The following is a 21,029-nucleotide window of genomic DNA, read 5'->3' on the forward strand; positions in this document are numbered from 1 at the left end:
ATTCGGCATCTTACGTTAATTGAGGTCGATTAGCGGCGAGTGCGAAAGAGGACACAGGCCGATACTGACGTCGCGTGTGATCCACTTTACTTAAACTTGTAACTTTGATAAGAATAAACAGTGAACTTAAACTATAATTTCTACTGATTGCACTCCAACACTCTACCTAACTACTACTGTCTGTGCGACCTGTCGTAGTCTCATTATCATACAAAAAAACATAAAAATAAACTATATAGTTTAAATAGTATGACTAGACAGTCATAGTCATTTTTGGTATGATATATAGGTATCACAGTTTTTTTTAAGTATCCCATCTCTCGAATTGAAATGAGTGCGATATTATCCTCAAATACAACTAGGTCAGAAAAAATAATGGTCCAAACACTGCTTTTTCCCTTAGCATCCGGTCCCGTCGGAACTTCTTCTCGTACTCAAAAAATATTGCCGTTGTATGAATGTTTCACCTATTTGTTATTCTAATATAAGTTGTATCACTGCCAAGTTTCGTCAAAATTCAATGAAGAACAAAAAGTTATACCTACTGACTGGCTCCAGTATATTATTGATACCCAATTTATTTACTTTCCAAACCTGCAAATGATTTAAATAACTTAATCTTCCACCAGGAACTATCAACAGTCCACCAGAAACTCCTCAAGTCTCTCTCCTCAAGCTACGCCCCACTCCGTCAAGCAGCCTTACAGGGTTGTCTCCTGCAACTGACGGGGAAAGCGCAGCATTTAGTCAATGTTCACGGACCGAACCCCTACCATGAACTCGTGTCGCAGCTAAATGTGGCTGTGAAGCAGTATCTTGCTCCTAATACCAAGTAAGTTGGGTTTAGAAAGTCGATAAATTGCTGGTCAAAAATGGCTGGTGAAATTTCGTAGCTTTTATAGATGGTGGATAAGAACTAAAGATAGAGGCGACGATGGTGCTTCTAATACCAAATAAGTTGGGTTTAGAAAGTCGATAAATCGCTTGGCAAAAATGGTGGGTGAAACATCGATGTTAGTTGAAAAATTCATGCTTCATAAAAATAGTAAGTACCAAAGGTGAAGGCGATAGTGCCACTCCGTGGACGCAATTTCGGTCGTTTTGTCGTAGACGCAGAAACTCCTCAAGTTACGCCCCACTGCGTCAAGCATCCTTACAGGGTTGTCTCCTACAACTGACGGGGAAAGCGCAGCATTTAGTCAATGTTTACGGACCGAACCCCTACCAAGTAAGTTGGGTTTAGAAAGTCGACATTTGTCAGATATAGTGGGTGAAAAGTCGTTGTATAAATTGTAAAGACCAAAGAAAAAGGCGACGTTGCCGTTCCGTGAGCAAAGTATTGGTCTGCGCAGACGCATACAATCGTCATTGGGGGGGGGGGGGGGGGACAAAAAGCCTATGTAATTTATCAGTGTCTATCAATGCTATCTATGTAATGAATGTCATTTAAATTCGTTACTTAGCTTTGGCATGAAAGCGCAACAGATTTTCGCATTTATAAGAAATAATTAAAATCATGTAAATATTCACTGCAGTATGTTGGGGTCGGCTTCCACCTTGGATGCAGCTGAGTAACAATGTTTTACAAGGAGCGACTGCCATCCTTAATTGGAAATCATGACATTATTATTATTTTTATTTGCAGAATATCTCTCTACGAACAGAGTCTATACTGGACGGTGCTATTCACACTAATAGAACTCGGACATCCGGAGCTCATCAACTTAGCCGTGGACTTTGTGTTAGCCAACCCTAGGCATAACTGCACCGATTTGGTTGTTAAGGTAAATTGCTACTTATTGTAGAGGAGTAAGGGTATATTTATTGTTTACGAAGTAATATTAACATTTACCCGCTGTATGTCGCAGCGCAGATAAGTAAGTATACGCGAGGCACAATTGATTTTTTATAAGGCTTATGTTTAACTGACCACCAGATATAGTAACAAATAGCAGACAAATATAGTAAATGATCACCAAAATGAAACTCGCATTTTAATGTAAAATTATAACCAAAGTTTTAACACTTTGCTATCCTATTGAAGTAAAATTACTCCAAGTAAATCATGAGTAAGCCAAAAATAGTAAATGATCACCAAAATTAAACCAACATTTTAAAGTAAAATAATAACCAAAGTTTCAACACTTTGCTATCCTATTTAAGTAAAATTACTCCATAAATAGTAAATCATCACCAAAATTAAATTCTGCTATCCTATTTTAGCAAAATGAGTCCAAATAAATCATTTTTATCCCTAACTTGATATACATATATGGTAGCAGGCATGCAGCATGGAAGCAAACATGCAACATGCAGCAAGCATGGCTTCTTTCACGGGTCCGGCGCTGCGGGGCTCCGACGGTCCCATGTGAGCTTATCGTCGCAGATGGTTTTCACACGCTTCACCGCAGCTTCGGCTTGCTGGCGGCGAGCTTTAAAACTACCTGCGCCTCAGCTCGCAGGCCGCCTCGCCCCTCCGCGCTTACGCGGTTTTGAATTGCACTCTAGGGGTACGACAAACAAGACTATCTACGTGGAGTCTATATACACATAACTTAATATGGCATCATAATACTTTATTTAATAATAAGCCTACATTTTATGGCAATCACAGTGATTTATTTAGGAAAAATAATACATTATTTTGGTCGTCAAGATTTGGTGATCATTTACTAAATTTGGTGGTCGAATACAATTTAAAGTGGAGTCGACTAAAATAGCTGGTACTATTATATTTTTAGACTTTATTTTTCTGGTGTTAAGTAGATATTTTTGGTTACAAAACTAAGGGTGTCAAAGCATTTTATGGTGGTCAAAATATTTATTCCCTTTTTATAATCAGCGACATACAAGATGTTAATGCAACTGTATTTTAATTGAATTTTTTTTTTTTTTTTTTTTTTTTTTTTTTTTTTTTTTTTTTTGTGGTTAAATCTGCAATCAGTCATCATTAACTATAATCAGATGAGGTGTCTGGATGTTGTTATGTGGAGTGCTGTCTCCAGTGAGACATCTACTCTCCTATGCAGTATTGCTACAATCTAGACTGTAGCTTCAGTATGTCATGTCTCTTTAGGCGATTGGTATAACTCTGAGATATTAGTGTGGCTGCCAATTCATTGGGGTGGTATGTCAATCGATTTTGGTATTTCTCAGCTGCGTTTCTTATTTCTTCCTTGACTGTATTCAATTGTAGGTGTTCGTGAATTTCATTGTTTCTGATAAACCAATGGGCATTTGTAATTGTTCTTAGGATGATGTTTTGAAATCTTTGTATTATGGAGATGTTCGAATCACTTGCTGTACCCCATAGCTGTATGCCATATAGCCAGATGGGCTTGAGGACAGATTTATATATCAGCAGCTTATTATCAGTAGACAATTTACTGTTCCTTCCAAGTAGCCAGTATAGCAATCGATATCGGATGTTTATTTCTTCTCTTTTAGTTTTCAAATGTCTTTCCCACGTTAGACGACGGTCTAGGTGCATGCCAAGATACTTCACACTGTCACTGTGTGGTAGGGTGGTGTTGCCAAGCTGCACAGGCGGGCAATCTCCTTTCCTTAAAGCAAAAGTTACTTGCACAGATTTGGAAGGACTGGCTTTGATTTTCCATTTCTGGAGCCATTTATTAATTTCATACAGCCCCTGCTGAAGGACCTCAGACGCCACACTAGGATCCCTATCACAGGCGAGAATGGCAGTGTCGTCAGCGTACGTTGCCGTGGTTAAGCCAGGTATTGTTGGCAGATCTGCTGTATACAGAATGTATAAAATTGGACCCAGTATGGATCCCTGAGGCACTCCAGCTCTCATCTCCCCAAAAGCCGAAGTGGATCCAGCCTCTTTCACTTGGAACATTCTTTCGGAGAGATAAGATTCCATTAGTAGGTGGTAGCTGTGTGGAATACAGATTCTAATTTTGTATAGGAGGCCAGGGTGCCAAACTTTGTCAAATGCCTGTTGAATGTCCAAAAATGCTGATGAGCAGTATTCTTTTCGTTCTAGAGCATTTCTTATTGTTTCATAGACCCTGTGAATTTGTTCTATTGTTGAATGCTGTTGGCGAAAACCAAATTGATGGTCAGGTATTATTTTGTTTTCTCTAAGAATCGGTTCGATTCTACGCAGGAGAACTTTTTCAAACAGTTTGGATAAAATTGGTAGCAGGCTGATCGGTCGATATGACGTTACTTCATGTGCAGGTTTTCCTATTTTATGGATCATCATTATCTGCGAAATCTTCCATAGTTTAGGATAGTACTGGACTCTCAGTATTGCGTTAATTAGGACTGTTATGAATACAAGAGCCTTTTTAGGTAATTCCTTTAAGACCTCTTTGGTAATCAGGTCGAAGCCAGGAGCTTTTTTATCTTTCAGTCCATTTATGGTCCTTGCAACTTCTCGTACAGACACTGGCTTTGGGGGGTAACGACATCTGATAAGGCTGGTTGAGGCATGCCCGTACATTTTCTTCCGATTCAGGATCGCTGGTCTCATTAGGAGTAAACACATTCGACAGGTGAAGAGCAAAAAGGTTGGCCTTTTCCTGAGCAGTTCTTGTCTGTGATTTATCCTAAGTGGTGTTTTGGCGACCTGTGGGCGATTGTATGATTTTGTGAATTTCCACAGTGAGTAATTTGTAGCAGCAGTCGCCGACAATGATTCCAACTTGGATTGCAGTGTATCGTCATGCCAACTGCGAATTAAATGTTTTAGCTCCACAATTGCTTTATTTAGTGCTGTTTTGTCCGTTCCTAATCTGCTTTGCTGCCAGACCCTACGCAGTTTTCGTTTTTCCTGTATTTTTTGCTTAATATATCTTGGATAATTTGTTGGGTGGTGAACCGGTTCAATGTGTGGTGTATTATTCCAACAGCATTCTTGAATAATAGTTGTTATATATTTTGTGTTGTCATCAATATCTTCTGCAGTCTTAAGTCTCACTTTTAGGTCGATTCTCTCCTCGATCTGCTCTCTGAATGTTGCCCAATCAGTCCGCTTATTGTACAGTACCTCCATTTTGTCCGACTCAATCAGCAAAGGACTGACTGTCAGAAGAACTGGTGTATGGTCTGAGCTACTGTCTAGACAAGACTCTGCTTTTAAATAATGTTTGGAAAATCCTTTGATGACAAAGAAGTCTATTAAGTCTGGCACCTTCTTTGGATCCGATGGCCAATAAGTTGGCTCACATGTAGTCATCACGACTAGTTTGTTGGTGTCAATGCTCAATTTAAGTTGCCTGCCTTTTGTGGTAGTGAGTCTGGAACCCCAGTATGTGTGTTTGGAATTCCAATCGCCACCAGCAATAAAACGGTTTCCTAGAGATCGAAAGTAGTCACTATACATTGACTCATTTATTTTATGTTTTGGTGGGCTGTATATAGCTGAGACATTGAAACATCCGTCTTGAGTTTCCAACCTCACCGTGGTTGCTTGCAGGTAGTCTTTTTTAAATTCCGGCATTAAGCAGTGTGTAATTGATTTGCGTATGATTATGGCTGTTCCGGCATGGCCGGTTCCATCGGGGTGTTGGGTAACATAGGTAAGGTAGCCATCAAACTTTATGTTTGAGTTGGCGTCAGTGCAGTGGGCTTCCGAAACAAGAATAATATCGAGTTGGTATTCTTTGATTAGTACTTCCACATCGTGTTTATGTGGGGCTAAGCCATTTGTGTTGACGGTTGCTAATTTGAGAGAAATCATTTGGTCAGTTTTTGTACCAGCGTTGTAATGAGGCTCATAAGCATACTCATTTGTTGTAATATTAATTCGAATTTTTCAGATTGTTTAATTAAGAGTATTTCTATCCTGTTATCAGATTCATGTGAGGTTATCTTTTCGGAGTTATGTTTAGTATTGGTTTTTGCGGTTTCAGCATAGGTTTTATCTAAAGGTTGGATTAGTAAGCTTGAATTGTGAGTTTTAGGTGGCTTCTCGTGGCTAGGCAGTAAAGCTGGGGCTCGCTGTTGATTATCAGTAACTCGCGTTTCAGGAACATTTTTATCATAGACTCTAATAGTGTTTTGAGGTTTAGATTTCCTTGCTAATATTTGTTGGTAGACTTCACATCCCTTGAAGTTAGCTGGATGGGCTCCTTGACACAGGGTACATTTTGCAGGTGTATTTCGGTCTCGTTTAGGGCAATCCGAGGTTTTATGGGGTTGTGCGCATTTAACGCAGCGGTAGGGCCGCATACAATAATTTTTTGAGTGGCCATATTGCTGGCATATCTGGCACTGTACAATGGTATTTCTCTTCTTGGGATCTTCTATAATTACCGATTGGTGATAAATATATTTCACGTCTTTTATTAGTTTGTTGTTAGGCCCCGCCACAAAATTTACAAAGAATGTTGATGTTGGTATTTTATCAGGTCCATATTTGGCATTTACAATCTCGCCTTGTACAGTATTTCCCGTGCTTTCCAGTTCTTCTTTTATCGCACTGACAGGAGTTGAGTGATGCAAGTTTTTAATGACCACACGGTAGCATCTGCTTTCTTTTCTTGTGAAAGTATGACCAATAAGGCCTTTTTGTCTGATCAAATCGAGTGTCTTTTTGTAATTTTCAGTTGAGTTTATCATTAGCCGCAAGAGGTTTTTGTTGACTATTCTGTATCTAAAGTTGGAAGCATCGATTGTGGATTCGATCAATTTCGTTAATTCATTGACATCCTCAATACCATACAACATGATAGGTGGGGGCTTATTCGGAGCTTGAGTGTTTGTTTCTTCTACTTGGTCAACTGGTAGTGCGCTAAATCTGTTTTGAGTTTCAGCAGGTGTTAATGGTGGAGAATCGGACATTTTACGCTTCTTGTTCCCAGTGCCAGGTATTTTTTGCCATGGAGGTGGCGCTTGTTGAGGAATTTCTTCTGGAACTAGCTGTTCACTTGTTGAAGGTTCTTGAGGGTTGTCTCTTATTTCTATGACCTCTGATTCTGTTCCATTAAATGAGTTAGATCTTGGTCTAGTTTCAAAAAAACCTTTATGGAAGATCTGTTGATGATAAACCTTTCGGTTTTGTTGAGGTTGATTCATTTGACAATGTTTTTTTTCACTCATTTTGCCTTAATTTCTACCATTCGATTTTTTTTTTCTTTTTGTAGAAATTTTAAATGAGACTATGGCAACATTATCCTTTGACTTTGGCAGCATCTGTCATTTTGACAATGACAACTTTAACCGCTAAATCTTTTATTAATTTTGTGAGGGTAGATGTTTTTTTTTTCACTATGCTATTGCAAAGTTTTACTACGAAGTTTAACGTGTTTTTGCACATTAATTCACTAGAAAACGTTCACAGGGTTGTATTTTAGCTCTAGCTATATTTTTATCACAGTTTTTCTAGCTAAATCACAGTATTTTAACACAATCACAATTAAAATCTGAGAGCACTTGTTGCCTCTGACAACACTTTTCGATCTCAACCAATTCAAATAATTGAATTGAAAAAGTTAACTTTACAATTCAATTAGTAGTAAAACGTGAGAAGAGACTAAATCCAGAATCAATATAGCCTAAACAGTTTTGTAAGCTTTCTAAAGGTCATCTTGCTACTGGATAAACAGATTACCCCTTACCATATGGATACCACCTATCGTATTCCAAATTTCATCTTAATCAGCAGTTTACCGTACCAAACGGACAAAGTCACTCTCCCAGTAATTATTCTATAAATAAAGTTAACGATAATTGTCTCCCTCAGGGTATCACATCCACGATTCGCCAGCAAGTTCTTCCAAAAGACTTGAAGAACGTTGTTATTGAGAAGCTATTGGAAAACATGAAGAATTACTCCGAACAACACGCCATAGAAATATTGATGGTGCATCTGTTTTCAGGTGAGATAACTTATATTGAATTAGAAGCACATTTTTAGGGTTCCGTACTCACAGGGTAAAACAGGAATATGCTACTTAGACTTCTCTGTTCGTCTGTCTGTCCCCAGACTCTCAAGAACTGTGATTATTAGATAATTGTTTTTTTTTTTACAGATAATCTATTTGTTTGTAATTTACATATTAGGTTGTGTTGATCTAATACATATTAGGTTGTAATATAATATTTTAGGATACAGGTTATTAGAGTTGTTCTTTCTCTCACCTCATTATTTAAGAAATTAATACACATATCCTCTTTTGCATGTCAGAAAAGGGCCACTCAACACACGGTAACACAGTTTTATTATAAGACACGCTTTTGAAGAAATACATTATACATTACATATTTATTGTTATTGCTCTTTAAATTTTGACATGAATACTCATATAAATATATATATGACATAACGCTTCTTATATCCTTATGCTAATCTAAGCTTAAATAATTTAACCAAAAAGCTTATGTGCGTAGAGGGTCTTTTTCTCTTGAAACCTCGACTGCATTAAAGTATAAAGTATCAAAATCAATTAGACAATTTTGGCAGCTAAGTTTTATATGTGTTTTTGGAAAATAATATGATTCACACACTCACATACGCTAAATTCCATAAAATATACTTGATGTATGTTTGTAACAATGTTATTATTGGCCTACTATACCACACTATATGTACGATGAACATGCAAAATGCTTTGCCAATCTCACCAACAAAATATTTCACCCCAAATAATCCCAATTTTCTTTCACAGCGGACAACAAACTATTAAGTCCTAAACTGACTTCTGATGTATCAAATATGGACCCAGATATACTCATGAACTCTATGGAAAGAATCACACTACTCTACAAAGTTCTACGCCAATGTAAAGAGAGAGAGAGTAAGAGAATTCTGACGACTTCTCTCAAATACTTTTTGAGAGAGACTCTACCACCGGCGGCGACTTTGAGTAGAATTGTTATAGAGTTTCTAGAATGTTGTAAGGAGACAGAGAAAATTGTGTTAGAGATTGCTTCGGATAGAGATAAATGGATTGATTGTGCTGTTATGAATGCTGAGATCGTTTTTGAGGTAAGATTTTTTGTTCAATTTGCAGAACAGTTTTGTCGCTTTTAGAATTTGTAAAAAAAAAATGAGAAACTGGGAATATTAAAAAATATGAACTCCATATAACATGAATTCGATTAGGTATACGGAATTTTGAGCCAGCATATAACAATAATTATTATAGTGTTGTTTAGTATACCATATTCGGGTATATTGCGTCTGTTATGGTTATAATTTTATTTCGACTTTAAAGTGGTTAAATTGTCTTGTTGTTTGTTAATTTTGATAATAAGAAATATTTACCTCCGTTTTCCCATAAGATAGACGCTTGATATTAGTCTACACTAAAACATATTAATTCTTCAACAGGTATTCCAAACATCGATAACTCAAGACCAGCTCCCAGTTCTCTCCGGGTGGATCTTCGAAGCATTATGCCATCTCTTAAACGGCAAAGTTACCTCAAACCTCCTCCCTTACTGCTTACAAACATTACTGGTTTCAGCCAGTTCAAACCAGTTCATACGACATATATCCCCACTCTGCTACCACATCCTACGAATTGGTTATTTAAAAAGTGGTGAAATTTCCGAAAATTGGGGTATTTTTAGAGATTTCTTGTCAAATAATGTTGCAATGACGTTTAAAGATAGGAGACTGTTGTGTGTAGTGTCGTGTAAGTCAAATTTCACGGGATCTCAGATAGAAAGATTGAAAGAGCTTTGTAGTAATAACGAGTGTTTGTCTGAAGTCGCTTTGTGCTTGAATCTGTAGGTTTAGGTGGTAAAGTAATGGTACCCTGAATTTTGGAAGGCGTTTTCCCGGTAGTGCTTTGCTTTTCTTTTACAAGGAATTGTTAGTTGAAGAAATCATATTTTTTTAAAGAAAGTCCCATAGAGTAGACAAAATATAAAATAACTGTCGATATCGACTTTTAGATGGAGCAAAATGAGCTCTTAATTTATCTTAAAGTACTTTATTTTCATGTATTTATGAAATATATTGGGGTACCATTTTTATAAACGATCGAGTGTGTTAGAAAATGTAGGCAAGTATAGTATTTCGTTAACTTATTTCAATGCAAAATTTCATTCCAAATTAGTGGTTTTATTGATTGAGAATTTGAGATTTTTTAAAAGTTTATCGTATGTAAAAGTTTATGAGGTAGCTGGCAAAAAATTGGTAAGATAACACTAATTAATCAAGCTAATACAACTCTGATCGCAATCAAAGAGTATCAAAATTGGGTTAGCCGTTTTCGAGTTGTTTCGATAATTGAACAATATAAAAAATAATTGCTTTGTGTAAATAATAATATGTTATATTTTTACAGATCAGTAAAGCGCCCCTTCTATTCTAAACCTACTTGAGATTTATCGTAGAACACCAAACTTAGTGGCTTTAATAAAATAGAAGTATGATTAAAAAAAAAAAAACATCAACTAGAATATATTTATCGATAGTACTGCCCTTCTCTATCTTAAGAATAAAATTCAAGCCACGCGGTCTTCCTATCGACATAGTGATGTTACTATACCTAAGAGAAATATCGATAAATTAGTCAACATGGGCGGGGCGCTTAAAGACTTTATTTTTATTTTATTTTATATTTTTTTTATATTTTATTTTATTCCATCAATATTTTTGTTAGTACATAGTACAAATTTAATGAACATTGTCCTTTCATTATTCATAAAATAAAAGTCTACTTAAAAACAATAATGTAGAAATAATCGCGCTTATATTTTTCGATGTAGATTAATTTATTAATTTCTAATCTTATGCTTCAAATAAGAGAAAATATTTTGAAAATAATATTTAAATAAATCATTATTATATAGCAATAATCTTTATGTTCTTTGAAAACTGTCATGGTTGCACGCACGAAATTACAAAAATTATACCTGAAAATGAAATACTTACTTCAAAATATATGTTCGATTAATCTTGCGTGCATGCCAAATATTATGTCACTTATATTTTTTTCCATTTATAAAGAGCACCTATTCACCCTATTATAAACTTTATTAATTAATTCTAAATAATTAAATGTAACTATTTATTTATCCTTAGTAAATGCATACATAATGAAATTATTTTATAACCTCTATGTTATATAGATATATTTTTAAGTGTAATATGTAATACTCTTTCTTATGTTATGTATTCCTATCTTACATTCAATTATGATCTTTATTCTGTATTGACAAAGTTCTATTTACTTTGGATGGCAATCGCGAGGGATGTCAAGTGACGTCATTGTTCTCTAGTGTCTTATAAATTATTTCACGAAAAATGTATGATAATGTTGTACAATATGTATATTTTATGAAATTATGTAATTGAATTTAAATAGAAATATTTTTAACTCGATGCTTCCGCAAGTTAATAAAACAGTTTGAAATGTTTTTGGGTGTTTTTTTTTTGTTGGCAATACTAGTTGCTGAACTGTCAGAAATGTTCCTTAACTTTTTTACACCAGTGCTAAGCATTTTACGTACTGATTTTCCTTCGGTTATTTTTCTTTGAACCATACCGCTGAAATGAAAATATCAATTTTCCAACTAAATCAGATAAAATAATCCATTAGTATTAACAGGATATTTCAGTTAAAACACAACAAACTATTATCTAAACTAAATCACAGTTTATCAATAGTTCTGATTCTATACATACAAAGTAGGCATAGATACAGATAAGATAGGATAGGCATCTTCAATCAATCCATTATTTATTTTGTGTACAAAAAATATAGTATTTTAATTGAGTCAGTTTTCTAAGATAATGAAACGGAAGAAACACAAAATATCGATCTAATCTCCTTAACCCGGTAACACAATACCTTGGTAAGGCTGGTTGTCAGACTTTCTGGCGGCTGACTACACCTTATGACTGTGAAAGATGTATTCGTAGACGTATGAAAGGCAGAGACATTATGACATAGACACCCATCCACGGACCAAGCGCGTCAGGTGTTGCTTAACTTTGTGATACATCCCCCTGTTATCTACTTTGTAGCGACGAGCTCCTTGAGCGACTTCATACATGTCTCAGTTTTTTGTTATAAAGTAAAAAGCTTTCCTAAAAATACAGACCAGCAAAACGCAGTCCATGCGTGCAGGCTGGTGATGATTCCAAAAAATCCTGAAAAATAATATTTTTGACGATTTTTTGGCTCGTTAGATGGCGTTGTGCATTTCTGAATCGCGATATGGTTTCATTACACATCAACAGCCAAATAAAACTGATTAACATTTTAGTGTCAATTTAAAAAGTATCTTAATCCAATTTTTGAGAATCGGATTGATGTGGGCATCAAGTCGATTTCATTAAGTAGTAGCTTTTGCCCGCGGCTTCGCTCCCGTCAACTGACTTCTCTACTTTACCCTATTTTTTTTTTCATAAGAACCTTCTCCTGACAATAACAAACACAACAAAAAAAGAATTAGCCAAATTGGTCCAGGCGTTGTTGAGTTATGCGCTTACCAACACATTTTGCGATTCATTTTTATATTATAGATAAGTAGGTAAAAAACTGCGGACTGAATAATTTCGTCTTTTGTTAGTGTTTTAACAGATTGGTGGGCGACTGTAACGGGTATAGTAGTCTTCTTCTTATCCGGTTTGCTTCATTAGCGAACTCTGCTAGATAATTTAGTTTTGTTCAACTCTCCAAAAAGCTTCTAAAACAAATAATCTAAAGCAACAGGACTTCAACTACGATATTAGTAAGCAGTAGGTCCCACAAACCACCCAGCACGGTGGGTTCTTACCACTGGATAGTAAAATCTTACAAATTAATTTTGGCTGATATGGAGGAATTCGAGACCTCGTTGCGTCCTACTACTTAACGATCAAGACAGACAGATTTAGTACTCGGTGAGTACTTCCCCAAAAGGGCTTAAATGCTAATAAATTATCCACGTCAAAGATTGCATACCTAATTCAGAAATGCGTGATCAATGCGCGTAGAACACCAGCCTGAGTCATTACGAAAAATATTCAGTTATTATCAGAAGATTATCCATTATCAGTGATAATTGTTGATAGAAATAATGCGAAGTAATCGTTTAGTATTGTCGGTACTGTCAAAATGGCGGTCACACGGCGCGGATATATTTTTGGTGCATTTTTGTCCAGTATACTGAGTGTTCTTTTGATTGTTGTGGCACTAGCTAGTGACAGTTGGGTAAGTTTGGTACTTTTATTTACTTACTGCAGTTACCTAAAGTTAATTTACTCAGCGATTAACACAGTATGTTTATTAGAATCGTTTTGTGTATCCGGGATTGTAGACTATCTTAAAGTGATGATTTTTTCACGTGGGTCAATCTTTATCTAAATCTGTATTGCCTTTCAAGAGCAATTGTTTAATAAACATTCACATTGACGTTTACTGGGTCATCTTGGGGACTTTATGTGGATAGGTACCAAATAACATGGAGAAATCTTCACTTTAGACCAATATAAAAAGTAGGCTCTATAATAAGTAGAGGTATTTAGCTTCTTCGATTGTTACGCTGAAACATAAAAAAATTGCTGTAGATTGCATACGAATCTAAAATCTAATCCTATGCAAATTGTCGAGGAAAGGTAGGTACACTATCTGGCAACAGTATGTCTATAATCTTTCATAGATACCTATTTGTGCATTTATGAGCAATATAATTTTATATCATCGATAAAAAAACTACCTCAATTTCTTGCAAAAAGTGCTAACGATTGTGATTTGCATCACCATTTTCGAATTTCTAAAGATGAAATTATTAAAATCTAGTACATAAACTGTCAATGTAGGAAATCCAAGTTTTAATAACGATGACAGGTCTTGTACACAAAATTCCGAATTGACGCGGTGAGTCACATTGATTGATCAGAAGATACATAAAGAAATACAAAGAATATTTTCAATGACTCGTATACACTTAATATCGCAGAATCGTGCGATGTGAATCAATTCGAAACTGAAACTTACCATGTAAGTTTATTCGCGCCGACTTTGTGGCACCAACGGGAACTATGGAACATTGAGGAGAGATCTGTACCACATTACATTAATGCAGTGATACTGTCGATTGCTTTCTATTCTACAGATGGTTTTTCCTACCTTATTTCAGGTTGTATCAACAGCTACAGCACCGGGCCAAGCAAATGCCAATGACATCAACTATGGCCTATTTAGAGGAGAGATTATCTTAAGACCCCTCATTACTCCCGATGTTCACAACTTGTACAGTAAGTATTAATCCTTTTCAACATCATCTACCTAGACTTCTCCTATGACGGCTTCTAATCTAACCGGACTAACCCCAGTTTTTTTTTGTGCGTGTGGGTGCAGCGTGAGGGAGCGTCAGACTCTTACTGACTAAAACCAACCATGTTCCTTCGTAAGCCCTTTATGTACCAGGGCCGCGGTAACTTTCTCGAACAATCCCGCATTGAAGGACATAAATTGAATCCGAATACTTGGGAAAAGGCTAGGCAGATGAGGACTATTATTATTAAGCAATAATGAAACTAATTAATATTTTCAATGACAATATTACTCAAATGACCCAAATTAATTTCTTCCGAGTGTAATTAAACCGTGAGCCCCAGAAATGTAAGCACTACATTATTAAATCGACGCTAGCACTTTTAATATTAAACCGCAAAACATTTTGAATTTCTCTTCACGGACCAGATTTATGGTAGCAATAACAGAATGATTTATATTTTAATTAGTTCAGGTCAATGCTTATTTCTTGGTAATCTTTATTATAACTAGCGACACGCCTCCCGAATTTGGGTGGAGAGAACATTTAAATTTTTTCATTAGGTAGATGCCATTAACTAGTGTATACCGGTGTATTTGGCATACCTACATACAGTGTTTTCAGTGTTCCGCATATGTTTAGATACTGACGAGAAAAAAAAGAATATAATTCTGAAAGCAGACGTTATATTTCTATGCATAATTTTCTAATACTTGCCTTACTTACATTTTTATCGCGCTCAGCTGTCAAAAACTCGATTTTCGGGTTGACAGCTCCATTTCCAGCCAAAATCGTTGTAATCCAAGAGTTTTGAATCAGTTCACTTTGTACTTAGATCAATAGTGAGAGCTATTTTACATTTTACAAAAAATGGAAACTGGAGTCGGCCTAGCTCACCGATGGTTCCATACGTGATATGGCTCAGGAAACGAATTAATTATGGTGTTTTTTGCCTTATTTTTCAGCATAAACAATGCGTCTTTTTGTCATATTAAGCTGGAACTAGTGCCGGGGCTGCGGGTTGTTCGAAAGAGATACCGCGGCCCTGGTACATAAAAGGCCTATGACGGAACACGACGGTTTTTAGTCAGTAAGAGTCTGACACTCCCTCACCGCTGCTAACCCACAGCGGGAGGGGTCATTTGATGATTTTTGACGTCGGAAAAAAAAAGCTGGAACTAGTGGCTTCAGTTTTTCAACCCCCTGTTGCATAATATAAGTAACTAGCTTCCGCTCGCGACTTCGCCCGCGTGGTGTGTTGATAAAAAGTAGCCTATGTGTTAATCCAGGGTATCACCTATTTACATATCAAACTACCAAATCGGTCCAACCGTTTTTGCGTAAAAGAATAACAAACATACATCCATACATTCTCACAAACTTTCTCATTTATAATATTAGTAGGAAGTAGGATAATATATAGGTTGTACAATAAGATGCATAAGTTGTTAAAATGTATTTTCAACAACGAACAAAGTGATCTTATTAGATCTCTTGTTTTATCTTACGAAGTATGGATCCCTAAAAACACATATCAAAAGACTATATTTCCGACCTCTTGAGAACCTTAATATCTAAAGGGCAACAAAGCCTTGTCTGGGACCTATAGGACTCAGAAAGGGTTAGACAAAACCTATACAAAACTTCATAAGTTCAGTATTCTAATCGTAAATCATTTTGATCAGAATTCGCTTTAGGCTCAACAAAACATTTTCATCTTAAATAGCCCAACTAATAACTTTTATCAGGTTCGTTTGTGTAGGCAACGAAATCAGCGACGTACTCTAAATACGACATGCTACGTTACTTACCTTTATTTGTATACTTACATTAATCCTTGTCTCTGAACTCATTATTTTTTATCAAACTTAAAACATATCATCTGAAATCTTACATAATCAGCACTTTTAAAGTAGTTAGGTACCACTTGTCATGTCATAGTCTTGATATTTACCATTCTATAAACATGCAACTGTGCACAACTGAAATTACTACCTAACTATCTAATTATTACTCATATCTTTGATTGTATCTATTGACATTGATAAAGAAATATTTAAGTCTTTATAATTTACAGCTGCGAGTTGTGTCGTCGTTTAGTCTACCTGACGCTAGAATCTTGATGCGGTATAATTCTCGTTGGTTTTAGAGCTCAACACGTAGGAAGGAATTAAGACAATACGTTTCTTGTTCCAATTTTAGATAAAGAAATTCATCTTAGTTGTATTAGGTATTGCTATTGTATTATTACACAGATCTACTTTCGAATTTATAGATTGAGTTAAGATTATGAGACGGATTATTGAAGTCTATATTAAAATCTCTAAATTACCTACTCTAAAAGGGTTAAACTAAGATTTCTCTATTTCAAACTCTTGATTACTCTTGTAGGCCGAAGAATATATAAGACAATAGATTTCATTGTGTACCGGGTTTACGTTTTGTACTAATAACGGTATAACCTTTAGTCTATAGTTTATTTTATGTCTAGTTGTTCCTGAAAAAAACATCCGACAGATATATTATGTATTTTTTTTTATAATAATAATAAACATTTACTTATTAATTGTTTCTCTTTACAGTGACATGTGCTCCGGAACTCAATGCGTGCGCTGTTAGTTGTAAGACTGACCCAGAAGCCAGATTAACTGAGGTAAGTTATTTTGTTACTTTTCTTTAATAACTAAAAATATGCAACAATGGGCCTATAGCTCTCGTAAAATAATACTGAATCTCAGGTTATTATTATTTTTGAAAGGACTTTTTTCGCCACTTTGTCGTTATAATTGCAGGTGCGGGCCTTAGCTCGAGGATTCAGACCGACGGCCGATTGCCTCGCCACAACGGATTTTGATACTACGAATCCATGTAATGTTTGTTTATATACTACTATTACCTACTAGTTTTTTTCGTATAAGAACATCCCCAACCTACTCATATAGAATTATTTCCTATCTGTCCTACTCATTGCATTGGTCAGTTTTATTCAAAAGTGGGTAAAACCCAGATTATTAGTTCGGGCTACTATAACTAGTTATAAATTTTTTTAACTTACAGGTTATTAATAACGTGATGAATTTATCTTAATTTTAATTTAATCGTAAAATATTATTTTCTCAATAATTTTTATATCATTTTACAAAATCATGACTCACTTCCTATTTTTTAATATCTTGTACCTACCTTTTCGTCTGTAATTCTCACCTACATATGTTTACGAATAAATGATTCTGACACATTTTCTCGATATTCCAGTGTCACGTGCCCCAGTGATTTCCTTCGGCCTGTACGTGGCGTTGATCGCTCTTCTCATCATACAGCTGGTGCTAGCCGTCGTGGCTGCCGGTCTGGCCATCCTCAACGCTACTAGGAACCCTACTGAACCTATATTTGGATTACCTGGTAGGATATTGACGTGTTTTGGTCGCTTTGAATTTTACTTCTGAATTATTTGACTTCATTAAAAGTTACTTTCTGTTGGTTAAAAAAAAGGAAAAGAAGGATGATCATTTTGTTTCTAAAATATGTTTGTTTCAGTCTCAGATTAAATCTTAGTCATGAGTCGAATAAAAAAAATATTAATGTGTTAGATGAATCCATTGTACCTACCTAATATCTTACTTAAACTGTTGGTCAGATTTTCAGCATTTCCTAACAGTGGAACATTAGTTCAAATTGAAGTTTTCTCAGAAATATAAATGATTCCATCCATAATCTAAGCTTTCGAACTTCAACATGTTTTTCAATAGTTATTTGTCTGTACAGTTGGTACAATAATTCCGACCACTGCTTACATCAAAATAATCTATTTTTATTTTTCCTTTATTTTATTCCAGGATGTTTATACACAAACCTAGCGACCATCTTCGTGGGCGTGTTGGTGATGCTAATGTTCGGCATATATTGGCTATTGTCAGGATTGAATGAGCATCTCGCGCTGTCATACGTAGCGCTGGGCATTTACACTGCTGCCTCTGGCCTTGGATTCTCTTATTGGTAAGATTTATTTTATTACTTTAACTAGCGACCCGCCCCGGCTTCGCACGGGATTAGTGTTTCCCCACTATCCAATGGATGTAATAGTAATGTATGTAATATAATGTAATCGCGTAATCTTGTAAATCGCGTTGATAATAATACCTCGAAGTAATTTTTGATGCCTCTGTTGTAATCCGATAGACTTTTTAATGCAAAATAAAACCACTCTCTGCTTAGCTTTTTTATTACTAAATTGGGGTCGGTTTCTTGTCAAACCAGACGCAGCTGTGAACCAGTGTTTAACAAGGAGCGACTGCGTATCTGACCTCCTGAACTCAGGCAAAGTAATCAGTCTTACTTTCTTTGTACAGGTTATTACTCGTAGCCCTACTATGTTCAATAGCCAACGTGGTACTCATTCAAGTTCGAGCTTACCTCTTGGAAAGGGACCCTCCGCCGCCCACGATCAAAGTTGAAAACCATTCCGACGGAACCATCTTCTTATACTAAGATAACGTTAAATTATTTTAGTAAGTACACTTGGTTGCAATGATATTGGGTCAGTTAAAATTCTAACATATTTACGTAACTCTGTCTATGTGATATGCAATCGAACTAAAACGATTGAGCCAATTGAAATGGAATTTTATACAGAGACATGTAACGACAAAAATAGGCGTTGTGTCCGGGTAATTGGAGTAGTTACCTCGGGATGCGGGTGAAACGTTGGGTATGCTTGGTTATTATTTTTCGTGTGTGCATAATGCATAATAACTGACCAGAAATTATTGCCTCCGAGTGTACTTCAGAGTTATTAGAGAGTATGTTAGATATGAAGTTATTAAAATAAAGAACTAAATGAGTAAAAAGTGTGAAATAAATGGTCACCTTTTAACACTTTATAATAGTTTACATTATTTATTGAAAGTTCATCCCATTTTTATAAGGAGCCGGCTTAATTCAAGTGAATACACTTTTTTAATTAATTTTAATATCTTAACAAACTCTCTAAGCGGTGGAAAATTAATTAATATTATGATTTATTGATTAACTAGCTTTCCGCCCGCGGCTTCGCCCGCGTGGAATTCGGTTCACCCCTCCCGCTGTGGGTTAGCAGCGGTGAGGGAGTGTCAGACTCTTACTGACTAAAATCGTCGTGTTCCGTCCTAGGCCTTTTATATACCAGGGCCGCGGTACCTCTTTCGAACAACCCGCAGCCGCGGCTGGCCCTGGCGCTACTGGGCCCCACTGATTTCAAAACAGACTAATTCGCGGCGAACCTTAACACCACGATACAGAAAAGCACAACGCCATCTATCGAGCTATCGGGAAGCTCGCGATTGAACAATGAGCTACAGGTTAAAGCGCGAGATATCATTGCACTTCTTACGTATCTTAAAAAAAACAACGTCACCACGTTTTAAAAAGCTATCATTCCACTTCTTATGTATTTTAAAAACACATCGTTACCACGTTTTAAAAACACCCAGCGCCATCTATCGCATACCTCAAGAACGAAATAACTTAACTAATACTTATACCAATTAGTAATTCGTTGAATTATAGTTAATTCAGGATAAGTAGATGTAAAAAAAACAGTTAAGACGATAAAACAAATCGTACGTCATCCCTCGGGAATTCCTCATTTTCGAGGATTCATTATCGTATCATTTAGCTTCTAAATTTATATGTTCATATTCGTTTGCAATATATAAGTAGATGTAAAAAAAAAACAGTTTAGACGATTAAACAAATTGTACATCATCCCTCGGGAATTCCTCATTTTCGGGGATTCATTATCGTATCATTTAGCTTCTAAATTTACATGTTTATATTCGTTTGCAATATATTACCTTGTTTTAAACGACACACAGCGCCATCTACAATCCATCCATCAAGCAAACAATATTTTTGTTTTCCCTCGGGAATATCTATTTTTTTCGGGATAAAAAGTACCCTATTATTTAATCCGGACTTCTAACTTTACGTCTGCAAAATTTCAAAGCAATCGGTTCAGTAGTTACGGCGTGAAAGCGGAACAAACAAACAAACAAACAAACAAACTCACTTTCCGATTTATAATATTAGTAAGGATGTCACCTCCGTCATTAAAATTCCTAATTTTAATTAGTTTTAAACTTTGTTACTGTGTGTAAACAATGTGAAGTGTGTAATAAATTTGTAATTTTGTAATAACTGCTTTTATTTGTGAGACAAGATACAATTCGTCAGACATACTTATCCAAAAAGTTATATTTACTTACGACATGTACATATTGTCAAAATGTTGTGTTCATATAATGTACTAGTAAAAATATATTCACCCACTGCACATTGCACTAAAGCAAAGTAAATAAAATGATTCTTATCGACAAAAAATATGGCAAAACTTTCAAATCAATTTTCAAAAAGATTTAAAACCACTCCACGCGTACCCTTTTGAGTTTCTTTGTAGAATTCTTTTTGTGTAAACTTTCCTAAAAGTTACAAAAAAGTCATTTACGAGTAGCGCGACTTCTAAAAGATTTGCATTTAGATTAGAAAATTTCGAATTAGTTAAAAACTTTAGTCGGTTAAATGTGGGAAATGGGAGTTTAGGCGGAATAGTCCAGCTTTTGTTTTTGAGATTTCCATAAACATTTACATTTACATAAACTAACTATACAGCTTTTTTAACATCTTAATTATTGACAAATCTAGATAAAGAAGTTAGGTTTTTAGAAAAAAAAATGCTATCCTTAACTACTTGATTAGTAGCAAGTTTTCAAATGACAAAACACGCCAAACTTCACCAAATAACAAAATGGCGGCATCTCCTGAAATACCGATACCCGTAAGACAAGACTTCGATAGATTGGTCT

The 21,029-nt window shown here is 35.7% G+C and overlaps 2 protein-coding genes across 2 annotated transcripts in view; both read left to right on the forward strand.

Moving 5' to 3' along the window:
- Positions 1 to 11,343, forward strand: part of LOC124641829 (huntingtin) — a 36,954-nt gene extending 25,611 nt beyond the window's left edge. The window contains exons 39-44 of the mRNA XM_047180061.1: positions 630 to 832; positions 1,646 to 1,784; positions 7,715 to 7,850; positions 8,640 to 8,959; positions 9,305 to 10,532; positions 10,564 to 11,343. Coding sequence (XP_047036017.1) covers positions 630 to 832; positions 1,646 to 1,784; positions 7,715 to 7,850; positions 8,640 to 8,959; positions 9,305 to 9,709 — 1,203 coding nt within the window. The 3' untranslated portion in view covers positions 9,710 to 10,532; positions 10,564 to 11,343. The remainder of the gene's footprint in view (positions 1 to 629; positions 833 to 1,645; positions 1,785 to 7,714; positions 7,851 to 8,639; positions 8,960 to 9,304; positions 10,533 to 10,563) is intronic.
- A 1,635-nt stretch (positions 11,344 to 12,978) lies between these two features.
- Positions 12,979 to 20,361, forward strand: LOC124642039. Its single transcript, XM_047180335.1, has 8 exons — positions 12,979 to 13,124; positions 14,053 to 14,170; positions 16,773 to 16,843; positions 16,983 to 17,058; positions 17,446 to 17,592; positions 18,027 to 18,186; positions 18,540 to 19,218; positions 20,262 to 20,361. The coding sequence occupies exons 1-7, from the start codon at positions 13,029 to 13,031 to the stop codon at positions 18,676 to 18,678; spliced, it is 807 nt and encodes a 268-aa protein (XP_047036291.1). The 5' UTR covers positions 12,979 to 13,028; the 3' UTR covers positions 18,679 to 19,218; positions 20,262 to 20,361.
- Positions 20,362 to 21,029: the final 668 nt, after the last annotated feature.

This window comes from Helicoverpa zea, chromosome 23, assembly GCF_022581195.2.
Source record: "Helicoverpa zea isolate HzStark_Cry1AcR chromosome 23, ilHelZeax1.1, whole genome shotgun sequence".
Classification (NCBI taxonomy): domain Eukaryota; kingdom Metazoa; phylum Arthropoda; class Insecta; order Lepidoptera; family Noctuidae; genus Helicoverpa; species Helicoverpa zea.